Source organism: Manis pentadactyla, chromosome 8, assembly GCF_030020395.1.
Source record: "Manis pentadactyla isolate mManPen7 chromosome 8, mManPen7.hap1, whole genome shotgun sequence".
Lineage (NCBI taxonomy): Eukaryota > Metazoa > Chordata > Mammalia > Pholidota > Manidae > Manis > Manis pentadactyla.
In genome coordinates, this window is record NC_080026.1 from 113,197,886 (window position 1) to 113,219,398 (window position 21,513).

At 38.7% G+C, this 21,513-nt stretch overlaps 1 protein-coding gene across 4 annotated transcripts in view; it reads right to left on the reverse strand.

The window, feature by feature from the left end:
- The window catches only part of ARL3 (ADP ribosylation factor like GTPase 3), a 31,155-nt gene that overhangs the window by 5,389 nt on the left and 4,253 nt on the right, over positions 1 to 21,513 (reverse strand). For all 4 annotated transcript variants that reach the window (XM_057506261.1, XM_036898448.2, XM_036898450.2 and 1 more), the window contains exons 2-5: positions 19,499 to 19,642; positions 16,405 to 16,521; positions 5,221 to 5,271; positions 3,146 to 3,331 (exon numbers count right to left, since the gene is read on the reverse strand). In XM_057506261.1, coding sequence (XP_057362244.1) covers positions 3,146 to 3,331; positions 5,221 to 5,271; positions 16,405 to 16,521; positions 19,499 to 19,642 — 498 coding nt within the window. The remainder of the gene's footprint in view (positions 1 to 3,145; positions 3,332 to 5,220; positions 5,272 to 16,404; positions 16,522 to 19,498; positions 19,643 to 21,513) is intronic.

The window sequence follows — 21,513 nt, forward strand, 5'->3', positions numbered from 1 at the left end:
ACACATACACACAAACATGTAAACAGAGACGCTGTCTCTAAACACCTAAAATGGTAGTGGGAATTCCAGGTCTTTCTTACATTTTCTTTCAGGGTCATTAGAGCTGTGGTGCCACATGTCACTTGACCCATTTAATATCTGGTCATTTTGGCAGCTTAGCCCACTACTGAGCAGCTTTCAGGGGATAGCGGGTGGGGAGGGTGGAGTGAGAGGATGAAATAGAAATTTAGGGAATGTTGGTAATTGTTAGGTAGTATCCACGTCTGCAAGTGATCTTACTGACATTGTTCTAGTGACTCTTTCACTTTTAGGAATAATGTAAAGCCTTAATTAATAAGAATCATCACTAACTTCTGCCCTTGAACTAAGCAATGCAGAAAAAAACTTCCACCTAAGGGACTCTTTTTAAAGTGAAAACGAAGAAACTCGCTGAGTGGGAGAAAGCTTAGGTCAGAGGCATTACCTGGGGAGGGACATGGTCAGTCAGTGCCTCACACTGAAAAACCTTTCCACAGAAAACTTCACGACCTTTCTCCAGTTCCCAAAGGTTACCATTAAAGGACAACAGACAGCAGATTCCCTTCTTAATTAACATTTTTATTAAATAACCCATCTCAAATAATGGTTAAATTCCCTAAATTTATATCATTCTATTAACCATAAGCTAATCTCATTAACCTTGAAATCCCAGTCTTAACTACCCAATTCTACACACCATGGTACTATCTACTAAACTAATTAAGTGACCTTCAAACTATGTCTCCTCCATATAAAATCATTATGTTTTTGCTCACAGTTCTGTGCTGGATCTCTCTTGATAACATTTCCTGTGAACCTGGTTGCTGAAGACCCTGATCTGAGAAGCACTGTCTTAACAAAATCAAACCATACATGACTGCCTCACTGGATTCAGAAGCTGGTTGATTTGAAAGTCCCCCACTGCCTACCCTCAACCTCTAACTTAGGGCTCACTGTCTCCTGTGACTTCAAAGGAAGAAGCCATTTCTGTGGTGGTTACACGGCCAGGGACAGAGAGTTCCATCCCTGTAATCTCTGACAGGAGCAGGGCTGGGTGGGGCCTGGGAAGGCACAACAAGCACTCCTTCCCAAATCTCCAGGCTCTCTGAGGCAGTGTCCTTGATTTGAATGCCACTGTGCTAAATACTGATTCTAGAAACCCTAGTCCTTCTTTTTACATCCCCAAGTCTGGCTGAAGAAACAAGAACCTCACTGTTAATTCCAGCTTTGCTTTTTCTTCCTTTCAACACTTTGGCCAAGGGAAAGAAGACTGTAGGACTGTCAATTCCCACTGTCTTAGACGTATGCGCACAAAATGTATTTATTTTGTTTAGGCCCTGCCTTTGGAGTCCCCAGCCTCAAGATGTTCTCTGCTTTCCATTCCTGTATTCTAAACCATTTAGAGAGGCAGAGTCTTCTTGCTGAAGTCATTTGTACAAACACAAGAAAACCACTATCTTCTCTTGGGCCTCATCCTCACCAAAATAACCTTGAGCCTCTTGAATACCACCTATGCACAACTGAGGGAAATACCTTAGGCAAAACTTGATTTCTTTTTTTAACGAGAAGCTAAATAAAATGATCAAAGTTTACCTATTTAGAAACATCCTGGGTGGCAGTTGTTGAACTAGCTTGTAAATTAAGCTGAAAAATGCAGTTATATTAACCTGACATATATATAATCACATATGTCATTGAAATTTTGTAGAGGAGACTCCAGAAGAATAAAATTGTTAATGGTAGTTAGTTCCTTTGTTGAGTGGGCTCAGTTTTTAATTTTTTTACTTTTACACGATTACAATGAACACGTATTAGTTTTGTAACCAGAATTTAGGAAGGGGGGAAGGAAATAAATAAGACTCAACATCTGCCCCCCACCCCCTCAACATAAACCTCAGAGACCCCCAGAGCTCCTGCACTCATCTGGGGGACATAGCCAATGTCCTACCTGAGATAGCTACCTGAGAGCCCACAACATGCACGCGTGCATGAAGAGCTGAGGGCGCAGGCAGCAAGGAGGCTGGAGGGGGTGCACCTGTCCTGTGCCAGCTATCGCCTTCAGACCAGGAGGCTGAGCACAGAGGCAGGTTCTGCTGCTTATGTAATGAAAAGAAAAAACCAAGCAGCAAACAGATGTGACAACTGAGATGATTCTAGGAAGTGGTTATTTGCTTGAGAGAAAAGCAGTCAGGCAGTTTCAAGACAAATCAGTGTCCAATGTCTTAGGAGAGAGGCAGGAAGAGTGTTGGAAGGGAAATGGAAAGAGGCTCCTGGACAACAATCGAGAATTAAGCCACAGGCTTGTGCCCCAACACAAGTTCAGAGAGAAGCAACCTGGCAAACTGCTCATGCCTCTGGAGACACATGACATACGGCAAAGAGGGAAGGCACCATTTCTTTGGCTGTTGCTAATCCCCCACACCACCATAGAGCAGTACTGCCTGGCTCTCAGAGCACTGTACACCAGATGAAGCATGTGCCCTGCGTGGGGGCCTCAGAGCTGACACTGTTTATCATTCATTGATGATATAGCCTCTCAGGTGCCTGGGATACAACCAGGTTCTGTCCTAAATATCAAATGAGGAGGAGACTGCTTTTATGGTATACAGTTCCTCAGTATAAAGCATGCGGGTTTCTGTCAGCAGAGCCTCTCAGTGGGAAACCAATTTAAAACCAACTCTCAGGGTAGTGGAGACAGCCATCATAGAAAACAAAACACTAGTGTGCGTGACTGTTGATGGCACTCTTACCTTGGGAGCACAAGTATTTAGCATCCATAATATTAGATGCAACACAAAGTCCCCAACCCAATCGTCAAAGAATCCTAGAGTTAGAAAGCATCTTTGAAGTCTTCTATTCTGAATAGAAGACTACCCTATGGGGTAGTTTGAGGCTTGTGTCGGTGCTCTACCTGTTTCTTTCCTGGAATACTTAATGATATCAGATTGGTTGCTCAGTAGAAAAGAACCAAACTCCTCCATGCCCTTCACATCTCAGAATGGTTCGTCTGCCAATCAAAGGCTATTTGTTTCATATTTTTTTCTATCTAGATCAGTCTAACCAATAACGCAGATTACCTTGGTTGGCTGCCATGTTGCCAAGCAACCACGCCTGTTGGTCATCTCACCTGAACGCCCTCTCCTGTGAGAGCTGAGCAAGACTGGATTTGCCAGACCCGGTCACGGATGGTGTGCAGGTTGAGTCCTTCTGCAATTTCAGAGGCAGGGGCTGCGGTGAGCAAATCTTGCTTGTTAGCAAAGATGAGCACTGGCACACAACTTAGCTTTTCTTCCTCCAGTAATTCAGCTAGTTCCTGGATCATTATGGGAACAGATGGGGTGGGAAAGATGAAGTCTATCAATCTATGATACTTAACCATGCACTTCTAATTAGAAAAAACCAAAAGAGTAAAGCTGATCAACTAGCAACTTTCAAGGGCAGTGGTTCTCAAACTTGAACCTGTGGAGGAATCCCTTTGCAGATTTCTGGGCTCACCCGAGATGCTGACTTTGGAAAGTCTGAGCCAGGGCCCAGGAATCTGCATGTTTAACATGCTCTCCAGGTGGTTTTGCTCTAGGGGATTCATAGATCATACTTGGAGAAACACTATTCAAGGGAGAAAACAAGTTGTGGTTAGAGGTTTAAAAGTTACCCAAGGTTATTATTATCTGCCATGACCTTTCAATGCACATATACACACACAAGTAAATAAATACCTATGTGTATGTGTATGTATATACATGTGTTTTATTTATGTATATATGTAAACAAACACACATTTTAAAACTTAAACTGAAAATGACAATTGTTTGGAGACTTCATCAATCTCTTCAAAATATGTATGCATGTGCATTATACTTCATTAAACCCACACTCTAAAACAACTGTTTTAGTCCATCTGGCAAGGTCTCTGATTTTTGGGTTATTGGTTGGGGTCTAAACCATATGTTGCTTCTCTCTGCAGTAAGTACAGGGAAAATGTATGCTTTCCTAAATGTCAGGACCCCTCTCTACCCTATTAAACTCACATTTTAGCTACTTAAGACACTTGGGCTGTCAAAGAGAACTGAATGGTTCAATGTCAAGATCATTATATGATACCCTGCACTTCCAAGCTCATGTTTAGTATTGGTTCATAGGAGTGATGATCCATAAACCACCATTATCTGGAAGGGAGATGGGCTGTCTCCAGGAGTCTGGAGAGTTCTCAAACTAATTTCCAGGAAAAAGGAACATAGACCTGGAGGGGCTGCTACCTTTGAAAGGCCACCTGTGGTAGTTTAGGGCACAGGCCAAGGACACTGCAATGAGATATAAGCATGTTTCTCCAGAGGTCCACTCTACCCTTTGCTTATTATTGCTGTACTCAGTCTGGGTAAAATGGTCTATGCCCACTGCTTCTCTATTTAAAACTGTGTACAAAAACTGCATTGTGTAATCATGTTGACATGTACTCTGCATTTGAAGCCATGTTTGGGTTCAAAGTATATCTATCTCATAGCTTGGAAATATGTGCAGCTTAGTCCTGGCTTGCAATTTCTTCCCATCCCTTCCAATTTGTCAAAGTCACCTTGGATCAATTAGGCTGGTGAAAAATGTACATAGAAATGATGAACTTTTCTCTGGGTTAATTTCTATGTGGCCTGGGAAGAAAACTGAAGAGTTTTGGACATGGTGGTAAGTTCCATTTGCTTATACCTTACTTATTTAATTTGATTAAAATTAAAAGGTTTTAATCAAAAAATTATTTAAAGAATTCTCAGCTAATTTCTTTTTAGGCAACTGGTATTATTATTATTTTTTTTTGAGAGGGCATCTCTCATATTTATTGATCAAATGGTTGTTAACAACAATAAAATTCTGTATAGGGGACTCAATGCACAATCATTAATCAACCCCAAGCCTAATTCTCAACAGTCTCCAATCTTCTGAAGCATAACGAACAAGTTCTTACATGGTGAACAAGTTCTTACATAGTGAATAAGTTCTTACAAGGTGAACAGTGCAAGGCCAGTCATATCACAGAAACTTTCGGTTTTGATCATGCATCAAGGCAACTGGTATTTTTGCCTGCTTGCCAGAATGACTGTCTTGTTTAAACTGCAAAGGTTAAACAAAAAATGCCTCCCTCCCTCTCACATATTCACAAGGCTGATTAATGAATACCCAGTTATTTGGAGAATTCTGAACAGAATTATTTACCTGACCCGTCTCTTCAAATCTTTTTCTGTCTGCACTGTCAATTACATATATCTGTAAAGTAAAAGAAGAAGGTCATTTCAATAAGCAGATATGGGAAAACACAGGGCAACTATAGAAGGAGCCAATGATCCCCAGCTGGCAGATGACACAGCACAGCACACAGAGGCTGAGCTGGTAACTCTCACCTCATCGATGGATGCAAAAATAAACAAGTTAATTAATTAAATGGGGATGCCCAGAAAATACCTCCAGCAAAGCTCCAAAGTAGGCAGGCAGTCAGGAGAGCAAGCATGATAAAAACAGACACATTTAGTCGGCATTCACTCAACAGTCACATTAGATTTACCCTATTAATCCTTGTGATGACTTTATGAGATAAAGATTTCATTATTTTCCCATTTTATACATAAATAAACAAAAGCCCAAAGAAGTTAAGTAATTTGCCCAAGTTACATCTGGTATTTGACAGAATTGGGATTCAAATTCAGGCACAGCTGACTCTTAAGTAGAGTCCATGGCTGCTCTTAAGCACTCTGCTATCCTGCTTTCCAAACTGTCAAGATGGGATAGTGTTTTGAGGCATTTACAAACCCTGTAGTCCTTGAACATCATCACCCCGAGATGACCTTTTGCAGTACTAACTATGTGCTGAGTTCAGGTGCTGAGGTCAGAGACCTAGTGATCTCCACCCATTCCTACCTTCACAGGCTGCAGAGGTTACAATTAAAAACTGGAAATAGAAGGACACAGGCTTGCCAAAAGGAAGAGAAGTCTTGAGATTCCCTGTAAATTATAAATCCCAAGCTTTCTTTCCCAGCACTGAAGTTTATTAATTATATAAGTAACATCCTATAACAACAATAAGGGAAATTAGGTAAGACCAAAAAAGAAAGAAAAATCACCTGGGGTTACAGAACTGAAACACATTAGTTATTGTAATCTTCTATGAAAGTTCCCTGATTTTTCTTGATGTAAATTTAAAAAGAAAATTAAGAGATACATTTTTGTAGTCCTTTTCTTAAAGGATAATTTAAATAGTTGCTAATCTTAAAATTATCAAAATTTCAAACTTTCTTTAAAGAATTTTGAGTTGTTATTAAACTAATGGTACAACAGAAACACGCTTTTAAAAGAGCATATTCTTTTGAAAACAACAAAAATAATCTTTAGCTCTCACCTTTACATGTCTTAAATTACATAAATTGATAGAAGAATGCACCTAGGCATTTCTGCATACAAGTCAAATTCTGGACTACTTGGAAAACTCATTCTCTTGGAAAGGAAAAAAAATGAAAATTCCTTTGCTTAATGCTTCCTCATTTAGAGTCACTAGTGCTAAATATTACACTAGGAACCAAGTTTAGCCTTTTCTCTGAAGAATATGTTTCTACTTAAGTTTCATGGTGAATCATTGGAGGAGGAAGGATGAATGTGTTTGGTCTTTATATATATTTTTGCAGCCTTAATAATATTGTTAATATTACTCTGACTCAATGTCAACACATGGCATAAATGGGCTCTGCACACCACAGATACCCAAAATTCAATACTGTCTGATAAGTCACTATGCAGAACACGGTGGCACCTTAGTTTTCTATCAGCAGGGCTCACATATTTTAAGTAGCAGGCAGAGTATAAACATAGATGTGGAAAGAAGGATTGCAATGGGAGAAGGAAATTCAATGTGAATGACCTAATCAGCATGATCTGCATTTGCATCTACGGTGAATTCAGACGGTCTTTGCTCCGCCAGCAGCACAAGATGTGAGGAAGGGAGGAAGGCTCATGTGAGCCCTGGGAGGGTGTCTGGGCTCCAAGGGCTGCCTGAAGGCTGTGTGCAGGCCACTGGGCAAGAAAGGGATTACAGAGCAGGAAAAACATGCTTGGGAGCAAAGGGTGTGAGCAAGAAGATTAGGGTAGAAAAGGGAGGCTGAGACAAGGCTGAAAATACAATTACAGATATAGTTAAGAAATTCATGTTTGATAGGATGAAAAACAGACAGTTGGGAGAATAATGAGGGATGGAAAGATAGTTTTAATAATAGGCAAGAAAGACAACCAGTTAAATACCAGAGAATCCAGAGGCTGAATGTCAATGGGCAGAAAGTATACTTTCTTTTACTTGTAATTACTTGCTTAAGTATTTGCTATTTATTGCTTTGACATGAAATTCACAGGAAACATTTCCATTAAAAGATTCAAAAGGAGGAGTTTCCTAAACTACACATAAATTCTTCCTGTCCTTTAGCATTTTTCTCATTGGACTTTAATAAAACTTGAAAATTACTACACAATTCCCAAGGGAAATCTATAAGACAGCTGCCCCATTTATTAACAGGTCCAAGTGAAAAAAGCCACACGCAAAGCCAGCCTCCGGTGAGTCCACAAGCATGTTTTTCTGCATGGGCTTATTCTCCTCCCTGCTCCTCCACACTGCCCAGTTTCTTCACGGAAGTATCTGGTTTCTTCTGGTCAACAGCTAAGGATAAGGACAGCTTTTTGTCTTTTTTTTTTTTCTTTTAATAACATAGCTGCTCATTACTCACATAAAGATTTTTTTTTTAATTTAACCCAAAACCAAATAATAGTTAAAAGATACTCAGAAAGCATCAGAGAAAGTTAAACATTTATAATGTTTCTGACTGTCTTAAAACACTATGGACCTTCAAAAATCAAGTTTTCTAAACTAGATAAAGTTATAATCCACGGCACTCAGAGTAATGCTTTAAGCAAAACCAATTCACACCTCCTTTGGCATTTGTTTTGAAATTCTTATTTGGTTGTGGAAGGAAGATTTTTCTTGGAAGTTCAGCCCACTCGAGATTGTCCAGGGTGTGACTGGAGGACTCTGTTTCTCTAGTTTCTAGTCCTCCTCCCTCCTACTGCCACCTTTTGGCCATTTTACTCCTCCTAAGGATTTCTCCACCAGAGGGGTGAGCATAACCGGAATAGATGACACTAAAAAGTGTGGCTTTTGATGACAGCTTGAGCAAGAGTCTAAGAGGAGGTTGAAACTGACAGGGTTTCTGGATAACTTGTGGTTTCGATTATTTGTGTTCTAGAAGGCTTGAGGCTCAAGTGTGAGTGATACTATGGAAATAATGAGACTGTTGTTGGAGATCTATCTCCCTTGATGTCCTATGCTTCAGATGTGAAAATGATGACTAAGTTACTTTATTTAAATTATGCTGCAGTTAAACACAGAACTGAAAATAATAAAGTAAGTGGAGTTTAGCAGTACTGCAAATATACCTCAAAAATTATGTATTTTTATCTATCATAAGGCTATTATTTCCTGGCCTAAGAGAAACAGAAGATTTCCTTTCTTCTATCCCACCTCAGGTTTTATTTCTTAGTCACTTCCCCCAAATTAATAAAGCTGAAGTCAGATGTTCTCAGTGTCATCTTCCCTGAGAATAATTCTGGCAACTTTTAGTTGTTACCCAGACTCTTTCAAACCTCTAGGGAACCATTTAATGCTCTATGGTCGGAGCTGGTGATCTTTTTCTGTAAGGGCTCAGACAGTTAATATTTTAGGCTTTGTGGCCCACACAATCTCTTTCACAACTACTGAACTTTGCTGTTGTAGCACAAAAGCAATCATAAAAAATACATAAAAAAATGGACATGGCTGTGTTCCAACGCAACTATATTTATGGACACAAATTTGAATTTATCATTTTTATGTGTCATGAAATTTTATCCTTCTTCTGACTTTTTTCCTCAACTATTTAAAAATTGAAAAACCATTCTTACTTGGCTCACAGGCTATACAATAACAGGAGGCAGGCTGGATCCGTTTGCCAACACCCGCTCTAAAGCAAGAACTTATTACGGGACTCTAGACATAACTGAAAAGAGTGAACCAGGCAACTAAATGTGGCAAGCCTCAATCCTGCTCTTCTAGGCAGTGTGGAGTCTAATGTAATGGGTCTTTTCAACCAACAATGGGAGACTATTAAATACAGGCAAACAAACTAATATAACCCATCACCCACTACTGCTCCACGCTGCTATGGAACTGACAGACGGGGGCAAGAGTCACAAGGCGTCAGAATCTAACCCTGGGGACTGAGCTGCTCCCCAAGCCTTGTTTAATTTCAAATGGCACTGGAAAATAATGAAAGGTGGATTCTCAATCCAAAATACTGTCTGGTACTGGCAGCCCAATGTAGCTGGATAAAGTTCCTTTAGGGTTTCTCTGAACACATTTTTACTGCTTTGTACATTAATTCCTGGAAACCCTCAGCTAAGAAGTGTGGAATCCACTGTCAGATTACAACTAACTACCTTGCAGCCTACCCTCAGGTGTCAGAGTTTAGGATATAAAATTACCCTGACCTGTAGACCAGACAGTTTCTGAGGCCTCCTATGGGGAATCTCACTGTCACTCATGTCTTTATATACTGCTCTTATTTGGATATTTCTTTCAAAGTATCTTAATCCAGCAGATGAGCAGATAGAACTGTTATTTCTCTCAGCCCCCTACTTTTTCCCAATTCCTGATTCTAAAAGCAAAAGAGAATCTACAGCTTCCCTCTCCTCACTTTACTGAGATACAATTGGCATACAGCACTGTATAAGTTTTAGGTGTAGAGCATAATGATTTGACTTGAATCCAGCTGTTTTTTTTTTTTTTTTAAGACACAAAGTTTGCTTTAAGTATTTCTTGGGTGAAGGGAACACCACACTTAACTCAATTTAAGAGAAACATTTTTACTTTTATTGCCTCTACACCTATCAAGCCATGAATTCCTAGGGAAGGGTTCCAGAAGCTCAGGCTCCTTTCCATTTGTTCTCACAAAGCGTGCTTCTCTGGGGGGAGCAGGCCGGCGCTTGAGTTGGACCCAAGTACCTTTCTCTTTGGCTTCCCTCTTTTTCTGATCATTTCCCTTCACACACCTCAGGAAGCTGTCTTGGCTCTTACGAGTGCTTAATATGCTGAACATGTACATTAATTCTCTTGGCAAGGACCTTGCCCTTGTTTGTTTACAACAATGCCAGCCGCATGCCGGGTGACATGCAGTCTCTTCCAGTTTTGCCACGGTCACATTTGGGGGCACTCCTTTTGGAGCAGTGCCCATCCCTTGATGTCTACTATAACACCTTTTCTGTAGATTCCTGTGTATGTGGCCAAAAGAACAATGCCACGTTTCCTAAAAGGTCTAGAGAACATACAGTGGTGTCTCTCCTCTTTCCCTTTGTGTTGGTCACTTTGGTGAATTACTGGAAGATGGAGGTTCCAGCAGAAAGAGTTGAATCTATAGCTTTAAAAAAAATTAATTTTCTCTAGTTTTCTTAGCAGTTTTAGATTTACAGAATAATTGGTTAGACAGCACACAGAGTTCCATATACCTACCATACCTCCACTTGTACTCTTTTTCCCCCAAAACAGTTTGCATTAGCCTAGTACATTTGTTATAATTAATTAGGGTCATACATACATTAGGGTCATTCTTTGTGTTTTAAAGTTCTGTGGGTTTTGACAAACCCATAATGATATGTATCTACAATTACAGTTTCATACAGAATAATTCTGTCACTCTAAACATTCTCTGTATGTCACCTGTTCATTCCTCCCCTTCCTCCTTCCAGAACTCTTACAGCCACTAATCTTTTTATTTATTTTTTATTTTTGATATCATTACTGTACAATTACTTGAACATTATGGATACTAGACTCGCCCTATTATCAAGTCCCCCCCATATACCTCATTACAGTCACTGTCCATCAGTGTAGTAAGATGCTATAGAATCATTACTTGTCTTCTCTGTAAATACTGCCTTTCCCGTGTCTCCCCTCTCCCCCGCTACATTATGTGTGCTAATCGTGATGCCTCTTCCCCCCTTATCCCTCCCTACCCACTCATCCTCCCAGTCCCTTTCCCTTTGGTAACTGTTAGTCCATTCTTGGGTTCTGTGAGTCTGCTGATGTTTTATTTCTTCAGTTTTTGCTTTGTTCTTATATATACCCCACAGATGAGTGAAATCATTTGATACTTGTCTTTCTCCGCCTGGCTCATTTCACTGAGCATAATACCCTCCAGCTCCATCCATGTTGTTGCAAATGGTAGGATTTGTTTTCTTCTTATGGCTGAACAATATTCCATTGTGTGTATGTACCACACCTTCTTTATCCATTCATGTACTGATGGACACTTAGGTTGTGAACTTAAGTCTTTTTATCTTTTTATTTATTTATTATTATTTTTTTTGGTATTATTAATCTACAATTACATGAAGAACATTATATTTACTAGGCTCCCCCCTTCACCAAGTCCCCCCAACAAACCCCATTACAGTCACTGTCCATCAGCGTAGTAAGATGCTGTAGAATCACTACTTGTCTTCTCTGACAACCACTAATCTTTTATAGACAGTTTTACTAATTTGTATAGTTTGTTTTTAAAAAAAATGTTACATAGTTGGACACATAGAGTATGTATCCCTTTCAGATTGACTTTCACTTAGCAACATGCATTTAATGTTCTTCCATGTCTTTTTTTTTTTTCCAAATCCACCTTTATTTATTTACTTTTCAGTAAGTTTAAATCCTTGAAGGATACAGCATCACATGGAGTCTGCTTTGGAATTTGGCATGAACCATGCCATCATGTTTCCATGAGCATGAGTTACCTTCCCGAGATTACTCTGGTTTTGTTTGGTTTGCCAGTAGGAGTCACTGTGCTGTCCTCTACTTTGGTATACATAAGCCCATCTCTTGCCTAGACAGAATTCAGTTTCATCTTGAGCATAAACACCTTGAATTTTAAGAAGAGCTATGTGCTTCCTCTGGTTCTGGAGACCCTACTTATAGCCAGCAAAAATGGCCTTGGACCACAGCCTTCCAGACATATAAGTTGGTTTAGAAGTACTGTTCCCAGCAGGCCTCCACAAACTCCAAGATGGGGGAAAGAGCTTCCATGTCTTTTTGTGGGTTCATAGCTCATTTTTTAAAATCTATCACTGACTAATATTCTACTATATGGATGTAACAGTTTATTCATTCACCTACTGAAGGACATCTTGGTTGCTTTAAATTTTTGGTAGTTATGAATAAAGCTGCTATATAAATACTTGTGTGAAGGATTTTATTTGGACATGTTTTCAACTAATTGGGTAGATACCTTGAAGAGTGATTGTTGGATCACATAGCATGTGTGTTTAACTTTGTAAGAAACTGAAAACTGTTTTCTAAAGTGGTTATGCCATTTTGCATTGCCAACAGCAATGAATAGGAATTCCTATTGCTCTATATCCTTGTCAGCATTTGGTATTGTCAGTTTTTTTGGATTTTAGCCATTCTAGTAGGTAGTATGTAGTGGCATCTCACTGTTGTTTTAACTTGCAATTTCCTGATGACATACAAAGTTGAATTTTCACATGCTTATATGTGTATCTTCTTTGGTGAGTTGTCTGTTTAGATCTTTTGCCCATTTTTAATTAGGTTGTTTGTTTTATTGTTGAGTTTTAAGAGTTCTTTGTGGCTCATCATTCTCTTAATAGGCTCTTCCTCAGAGCAGAAGTTATAAATTCTAATGAAGTCCAACTTACAATTTTTTTCTTTCATGACATGCTTTTGGTGTTTTATCTAAAGCCTCACTGTCAAACTCAAGGTCACCTAGACTTTTCTCCTATATTACCTCCTGGAAATTTTACAGTTTTAGGTTTTTACATTTAGGTCTAAGACCCATTTTGAGTTAATTTTTGTTAACAGGCTAAGAACTGTGTCCATATTATTATTATTTTTTGACATATGGATGTCCCATTGCTCTGGAACCATTTGTTGAAGACTACCCTTCCTCTGTTGAACTGTTCGGCACCTTTGTCAAAGATCAGTAGAAGCATAGCCTACTTTTGTGCTTACTATCCTGTTCCATTGATCAATTTGTCTATTGTTTCTCCAATAAATGCTGTCTTGATTACTGTAGCTTTATAGAAAGTCTTGAAGTCAGGTAGTATCAGTCCTTCAACTCTGTTCTTCTTCAGTATTGTGCTGGCTATTGTGTATCTTTTGCCTTTCCATGTGAACTTTAGAATTGGTTTGTCAATATCCACAAAAAAACTTGCTAGGATTTTGACTGGGATTACACTGAATCTATAGTTGGTCTATATAACCTATATTTCAAGTTGGGAAGAACTGACACCATTAACAATATTGAGCCTTCCAATCCATTAACAGGAAGTACCTCCCCATTTATTTCTATCTTCTTTGATTTCTTTTATTAGTTTTCTTCATATAGATTATGTACATATTTTGTTAGATTTATGCTTAAGTATTTCTTTTTTGGGGGTGCTAATATAAATGGTATTTTGCTTTTCATTTCAAATTCCAATTCTTCATTGCTGGTATATAGGAAAGCAACTGATTTTTGTATATTAGCCCGTATCCTGCAAATTCGCTATAATCACTTATTAGTTCAAGGAGCTACCTTGTTAGCTTTTGATATTTGAAAGACTTTTAATGGTCAGGTTTTCTAATATGTAGTTTCATATCACAAGTGAGAGACTGATCTTTCAAATTTACATTCCAGTTTTTTTGTGAGTGAAATAATATAATAGCTTTCTTGGATTTGCTTTAAAATACTTTTAAAAAAAGTGGTGGCAGAAGAGATGAAACAAGATTGCCAAAATTTAAGGAAGCTGGGTAATGGGTAGGTATCTGGGGTTTCATTACACTACTTTCTTGATCTTTGCATACATTTGAAAATTTCTAAAATTAAAAAATTATATTTTAAGAATGGACACATTATTTAAGATTACAAAAGAAGTTTCTTTCTATTTTAAATGGAAACATTTTTTTTCCTCTGACATTTCTCTTCTATCCTCCCAGAAAATATATAATACATTTTGGAAGAATAACTGGTTGAATAGATGGATAAACTGATGGATGCATGTGCCTCATCTTTTTATTCTCATCCATTTAAATCTTCAACCTGGCACCAGGAATATACAGGAACTTACCTTCACTGAGGGGCAGAAACAAGATAAGTCTGTGGGACACTCATCTCAGTATTTCAAATGTGTTAACTGATTTCATGACAGCACAATTTTATATTTTGGTATTCTCCATTTAAGGATTGTGGAGAGTGAATGAGTTCACTACTTTTCAAACCCCCTCCTCCACCACCGTGAAGTAATTGCTCTACCCATTTTATAGTAGGAATTAACAAGCCCTTTGGACTTGATCACAATGGTACAGAATCACAGAATCTCAGAGCTGGAAGAGAATTTAGAAGTTCTGTAACTCTAAAGATAAAAATAAAAGTATGTCTGATAGTGATAGGTCCTGACAGGTCTGATGAAAGTAGGAAAAAAAGGAAGATAAAGCAGGGTCAATCAAAGTGTCAGAAGGGTGGGGAGAGGAGTCCCAGTTCCAAATACAGTAACGAGAAAGTCTCAGTGGTAAGGGACATGTGAGCGAAGATCTGAAGGAGGTGAGGGGCTAAGCCATGAGGACATAAGGAAAAAAACTGCTGGCACTGTAAGCAGCAATGACAAGGGAGGGAGCATGCCAGAGTTCCAGGAACAGCAAGCAGGCTGGTGTGGCCGGCACTGAGTCAGAGAGAGGGGAGATGAGGCAGATGGGCAAGAAAAGCCAAAAGCGAGAAGGCCCTTTAGGTCACTAAAGAACTTTGACTTTTATTCTGAGATGGGAAGCTTATGTTTTATAAGGATCCTATGCTATAGTGTTGCAAAGAGAGCTCAGGGAAGCAGGACAGAGGTAAGGAGACTAGTCAGGATGATACTGCAACAATCAATGCACAGCAGCAGTGGACATGGAAAGAAGTGGCCTGATTCTATAAATATTTTGAAGGCAGAATTGACAGGATTTGGGTTGGATGTGGGTGTGAGAGGAAAAGGAGCCAAGGATGACTCCAGTGCTTCTGGATGAACGGAACTGCCATTTACTGAGCAGACGGTAGGAAGGGCAGGTTTGGGCAGGGAGAGATGAAGACAGGAATTTGGTTTTGGGTGTGTTGCAGTTCAGGCGACTTAACTAGCCACTGAAGTGGAGAGGTCAAATAGGCAGCAAAGTTCCAGGGAGAGTTCTCAGTTGGAGATAATAGTTTGGGATTCACCAGGATTCACCCTGGGATTGGATGAGGTCACCTAAGCAGTGACTTAGAGAAGAGAAAGCACAGGCCTGAACTGGGGCACTCCCAACATTTGTAGGTTGGGAGATTAACAACAACTAATAATAAAACATAACAATTCTAACAATATACTGTAATAAAATTATGGTCTCGCTGTCTCTCAAAATCTTATTCTTGTGATGATGAGATGATAAAAATGCCTACGTGATGAGATGAAGTGAGGTGAATGACACAGGCATTGTGATGTAGCCTTAGGCTACTACGACCTTCTGATGCTATGTCAGGAGTATCACCTGTTTCCAGGCCAGCTGACCACAGGTAAGTGAAACCATGAACATGAAACTGCAGGGAAATGGGGACCACTGTATGCAGACAGTGGACTCCCCAAGAATTCTGAAATAGTGGTCCTAGAGAATGTAACAGTGAGCTGGGCGCTGAAGTCTCAGCCTTGTCCTGAACAAATGCTGCCTGAGCCAGGGCATCCCCAGTGCATGGTGGCTTCTACTTTTGGACAGTTATAATGATAGGAAACTTCATCCTCATTCTGAGTTAAACTCTACCACCTCACACGCCCCCAACTACTCCTCACCCAGTCCTCTACAACTGTTCATGATGAAGCTAATCTCTCTGACTTAAGAAGGTTCTTGAAGCAACTGAAGATAGCTCCAAGCATTTGCTTTTCTAGGAAGAACACCATCAGGTCTTTCAACCATTCCTTATAAACCATTGTTGCCAGGACTTTCAATATCTTGGTTGCTTTCTTGGGATGCACTTGATTTATTGATTTCCTTGGGATAATGGAGTCAGTGGCATCTTCCAGCTTCCCTTCTGCTGTTCAAATCACTATGGTAATCAATAAATATTCTGCCAAAGTGGGTGTGGGCACATTGCTACTAGGCAAAAGTAAAACACCTTACCCAAGTCCTACGAAGATTTTTCTCCCTTACAATCAGTAGCCTTCTGCTAGCCCTACATTCATAGTGACTAATGTTATGGCAATGGAATTACTGACAAGAACACTACATGTTAATGTTTCTAACACATGGCAGAAAAGACTATGAGTTAGTGCATCAGGAGGAATACTTACAAGAATATCAGTATTTTCAAAGTAATTCCTCCAGTATGGTCTGATTTTCCTCTGTCCACCAATGTCCCATACATTCAGTTTAAAACCTTGTGATTGTACACTTTTGATGTTAAAACCCTGAAACAGAGGCAAAAGCACCAAGCTTTAATAAACTTTTAGGTCATAATTCTGACAAAGCTACATTTAACAGCCATCTTATTTATTAATTATGACATACTTTGCTGGATTTGACACTGGTAATGCTGAAAAGTTTGATGTACTAGGGAAGAAGGAAATGTATTTATACATGCTTACTTCATTCAGGTTGTGGAGCCAGTGTTAATAATGTCATGGCTAACACGATGCTTTCTATAATGAGTGTACACACACACACATACACACAGCTGCTGAGGACACACTGCTTTGAGAATAGCTCTGATAATCAACACAGACCACTCCCCCAGTGAGTCCTCAGGATGGTAAAATTTAATGGGACATTAGATGTAACTAATAAAAAGGAAGGAGCTGAACTCAGGACACTACAGAGGAGGTTGGTTTGTAACTGGAGTATCAGCTCAGTGAGGAAGGCAGGGCCTGTGGAAACAGCATGTTCTAGCTTTGAAGTCTAGCCCTCAGTTATAGGCACTGATGAAAACAAATAGGCATTCGAAACTGCTCTTTAATAGGCATCTCTGAAGAACTTGAAAATAAAGTATTTGTTTTCAGGATAGTGACTCAAGGTGGAACTTTGAGGAAGGTGAGCAAATCAGGGGCTGGCAGAATTGTGAGCTGGGAGTTAGTGTGCAGAGAAACAGATTAATAAGACCTTTGGGGTGCAGAGAGAAGGCATTTATTTCATCAGCAGGAATCCAAAAAACAAATCTTGCATGAATGAACAGTGAAATCAGGACTTGAAAAATCTAATCAATAGCTTGCTACCACAGAAGTGACATTTCATCCAGAAGAACTGGAGGTGAGTGAGTCGGGGAATGGATCCATAAGCACTGCCTCATCCGGCAGCTTGCCAATATGACTGCCTAGCACAGACGGATGAGGCACAGTGCGACAGTCCAGGAGCACCGCCACCTGAACTCCACTGAGGCGGCAGAACTGGGGCAAGGCTGGCTACAGCTCCTCTGAAACACCAGTGGCTGAATAAACTAGAAGGCTAAGGATTCTACAGGGAAGTGGCTTAAGCTTATTGTAAAAGGCAGCTTCACTCTGACTCACTGACAAAACCAATTTTGTGTGCTTAAAAATTCTTCACTTAACTAAAATATTAAATGTCAAACCCTGTAACATCAAATCTTTCTGAAATGAAGCAGGGAATAAGTAAGAGTAAATCCTGGAATCTGACCATATGTATCAATTGCCTTAAAATTCTGTAAGTCATCAGAGACCCTACAAATCTACCAATAAATTATTTTAGGAAATAATAATGAATGGGCACAAGCATTTAGAGATGTGCATTGCTTAAGTACTTATATATATAATAATATGGAAAGATGATCAAGATACATCATTATTCTTAAGTGAATATCAAGCAGTATATTCTCTATAAGTCATATTTATTTTTTATTTTAAATATGCTCATATATATGCATAGAAAAAAATGTGAATCGATTATTCTTAAATGTTAACAGTAAGTCCAACTGGGCATTATAGGTGGTTTCTAGTTTCTCAATTCTACTTATTTATACTTCCTAAATTTACTACAAAAAACATCTATTGCTTTTTAAAATATAAAACAAAAACATAACAAAAATCTGTTTAAAGAATATGAAACCTTGATGTAATGTAATAACAGGGTCACCAAAACACATCAGACAGAGCCTGAAAGTTAGAACTTTGGACCCGTAATGTAAGAGTTCATTCCCATGTTCACAGTGGGAAGTCCTCATTTTAGTTGTGTTCTTGAGAGATACAGCCTATGTTGCTAATACTAGAAGAAAAAAACCTAGCCCTTCTTTTTCTGGTAAAAATCTTGACACACTAATACATGTTTTCAGCCCTTCTAGGCTAGACTACTGTCATTTGCTCCTCCTTAGGCTATACATTAAATTTTTTCAGAGGCTGTAAAGTTGCTCATTTGGTAGCAGTTGAATGACTTTCCTGCAAAGAGTTGTGAATCAGTAAGACTTAAAGACCATGAAGTACACATACTAGCACAGCCATTCAAACTGCACACAAAGCTCTTATCATAGTCCAGTGACATAAAATGCCAAGTAACTCTGGTTTTGCTAAAACCTCTAATGTCCAACCACTCAAAAGTGACTAAGACCCACAGGGCTGTGCTGTCCCTAGTTAGGAAACCCAAAGACTTGGCCAAAGGTCACATTTTCTCAGGACTTCCTACAGGTCTAAAGAAGCCTACTGGGGTTGTGCCAATCAGGACTTGTCTTTCAACTTCCACACTAAGAGGAACACCGCTGCCTTATCCTTTATGTTTCACTTGTTTGTCGGCCTTAGGAAAGAGGAAAGTTAATGAGGCTGGATTTAAAAATACAGGTAATTACTTTTTTATTTAAAAAATTGATATATATTTGTATTTATTAAGTCTGAAAAATATACACTAAAATATTAACAGTAGTATTTCTCACAGTACTGTTTTTTTTCATTATACTTTCTCTGTATTTTATGTATATATTAATTTCCTAATCAGAGAAGATAAGCTGATTTTAAAAAGCAATCACTTAATCTGAGGGAACTGATACATATCACGAATATTTATTTTTAATTATATAATATACATAAAATTTACCATTTTCACCATTTTAAGTGCACAGCTCAGTGGCATTAAGTACACTGTTGTGAAGCCAGCACCACCTCCACCCATCGTCTAGCAATACGACTCTGTGCCTATTAAACAACAATCCCCCAGGCCCTGGTGATCACTATTCTACTTCCTGTCTCTGTGAATTTGATAAGTAAGTACCTCATATGAATGGATTCTCTGGGTATGTTTTTGAAATTGGAGATTATTTTAAAATTGTATAGACTTTTCTCAGAAACAAAACTTAGAAATGGACAAAACTGTATTTCCCATTTTGTCTTTCGTATTGCTATTTCCATCTTCCTGTGTCATCCAAGCGTCCACAGCTGAGGCAGTGCTCACCTGTGTGGGCGTGATGTGGCTGATGTCTTCAGAGGCGAGCTGCTTCAGGAGAGTGGTCTTGCCAGCATTGTCCAAGCCCAGGAGAAGGATTCTTACCTCCTGGTCTGGTGCACTTTTCAATTTGCGTAAAATTGAGAGTAAGCCCTTGAACAACCATGAAAGAGAGAGATTACTTTTAGAGCACTGATTTTGACATTACTGGATATATGTTCTAATGAACATCTTCTCTTCTTTGAAAAAAGTTACTGGTTGTAGAGACCTATTAGTATCATTCTCCAGTTTAATGTCACTTTTTCCACTTATTTCTTCCTTCCAAGTTTTGGCAGAAGTACTTTAGTAAACTCAACAACTTAATTAGCATGGCTTATTCCTTCTCCTCCTATTAATACAGCTTAGTAGTCACCCTAAATTTCCTGGGAGCACAAACTACTACCAAACTCAAGTTCTTAAAGCTCTTTATATATACTTAGAGTAGAGCACTCGTCATATAGGATTGCACGTAATTTATTTTTGTATTTTTCTTCTTTACTAGAGGGAAGTTTCTTGCAGGTAAGGACTATACCTTCTGTCTCCTGCAATGTCTGGCACTTATTAGACAGATACCAGATAACAGCTGTTGATTAAAGCAAATTATCCAACCAAGTTAATGAAAGAGTTCAACATACTGTACAAGAAAGTACAAAAAGATTGTGTAAAATTGTGTCTGGGTTCTCTGTTTAAGACTATTTCAGTTCACATTTAAGATCTCACTACTCAAAATACTCTATCATCATCTTTCACATGACCCTTACATGATAGGTGCACAGTACAGATTATCTATGTTTTTCAGATGAAGAATCTGATAGAGAAGTTAGGGAATTGTAAAAGTCACTCATGAAGCAAAAAGCATCAAAACGTAACCGGAGTATTTTGGATTGGTTTCTTGCTTTTATTATTTTTCTAATGTATGGAAATTAACCATGTTGTTTTTTAGCTAACATAAGAAAAATATCTTTTAAGATAGTTATTTGTTCATTTGTTCTGTCCTGCAGCTGACAGTCTTTTTCCAAAGAGGCATGGGTACAACAAGAATCAAAGAATCCCAGAGTTTAAAAAGCATATAATCTCACTTCCTAGCCCAAGCAGAAATTACTTCAAGCTGAGTCTTAGAATTATATAAAATGGTTATTTTTTAAAAATCCACATTGTACCAAGCAATAATTCAAACAAGTCTGTTCACTAACAAATAATAATTCTGTGGAATAATTCTCAACAACTGAGTCTTTGGACAATGATATGCAAATATGCCTGATTATTAAGCATTCCTTTCTGCCTCAGAGACTCTTTATCACTTTGAGTGCTGTTTTTGCCCTGACTTGCTAGGGACCACATTAACCTCTCTATGCCTCAGTTTCTTCAAGCAATAAAATGGAAGGTTTAATTTAAGAGAGAAAGACAAATTCTAAACTAAAAGATTTGGGGAAAAGTGACTGAGCAGACTTCAAATAAACAAACAAAAAATGCACAGGTCTTTTTTTTTAAGGCATGACATTTTTTCTTTTGTTTTTATCTTATCTGGCCTTGAATACTTTGACACCATTTCTTTTTAAAAGTATAACGATGAAAAGTCTCCATGGCTTCTATTAGCTGCACTGCAATCACTCATTTATAACACCACCTCTTAGAATGGTTAAAATTAGAATTCTGAAATCCTCAGGGGCTGGTGATATAAAAAGGTGAAGAACAGGGAAAACACACTGTACCACTCATTCTGAGCTCTTGATTAGATGTCCTCATTACCTCTTCCAGTAAAATCCTAAAGTAACTGGAATTTGTCACATGTAGAGTAAGTGGCAGCACAGGTAAAAATTCTCAAGCATTATTTGCTAGTGTAGAAATAATAGGTCTGCTTCCTATAAACTATTTTCAAGGTTCAAAATGAAATGTCTCAAGGTTTTCCTCATGTCTGCCCCCCCCTTTTTTTATTAAGGTATCATTGATATACAATCTTATAAAGGTTTCACATGAGCAACATT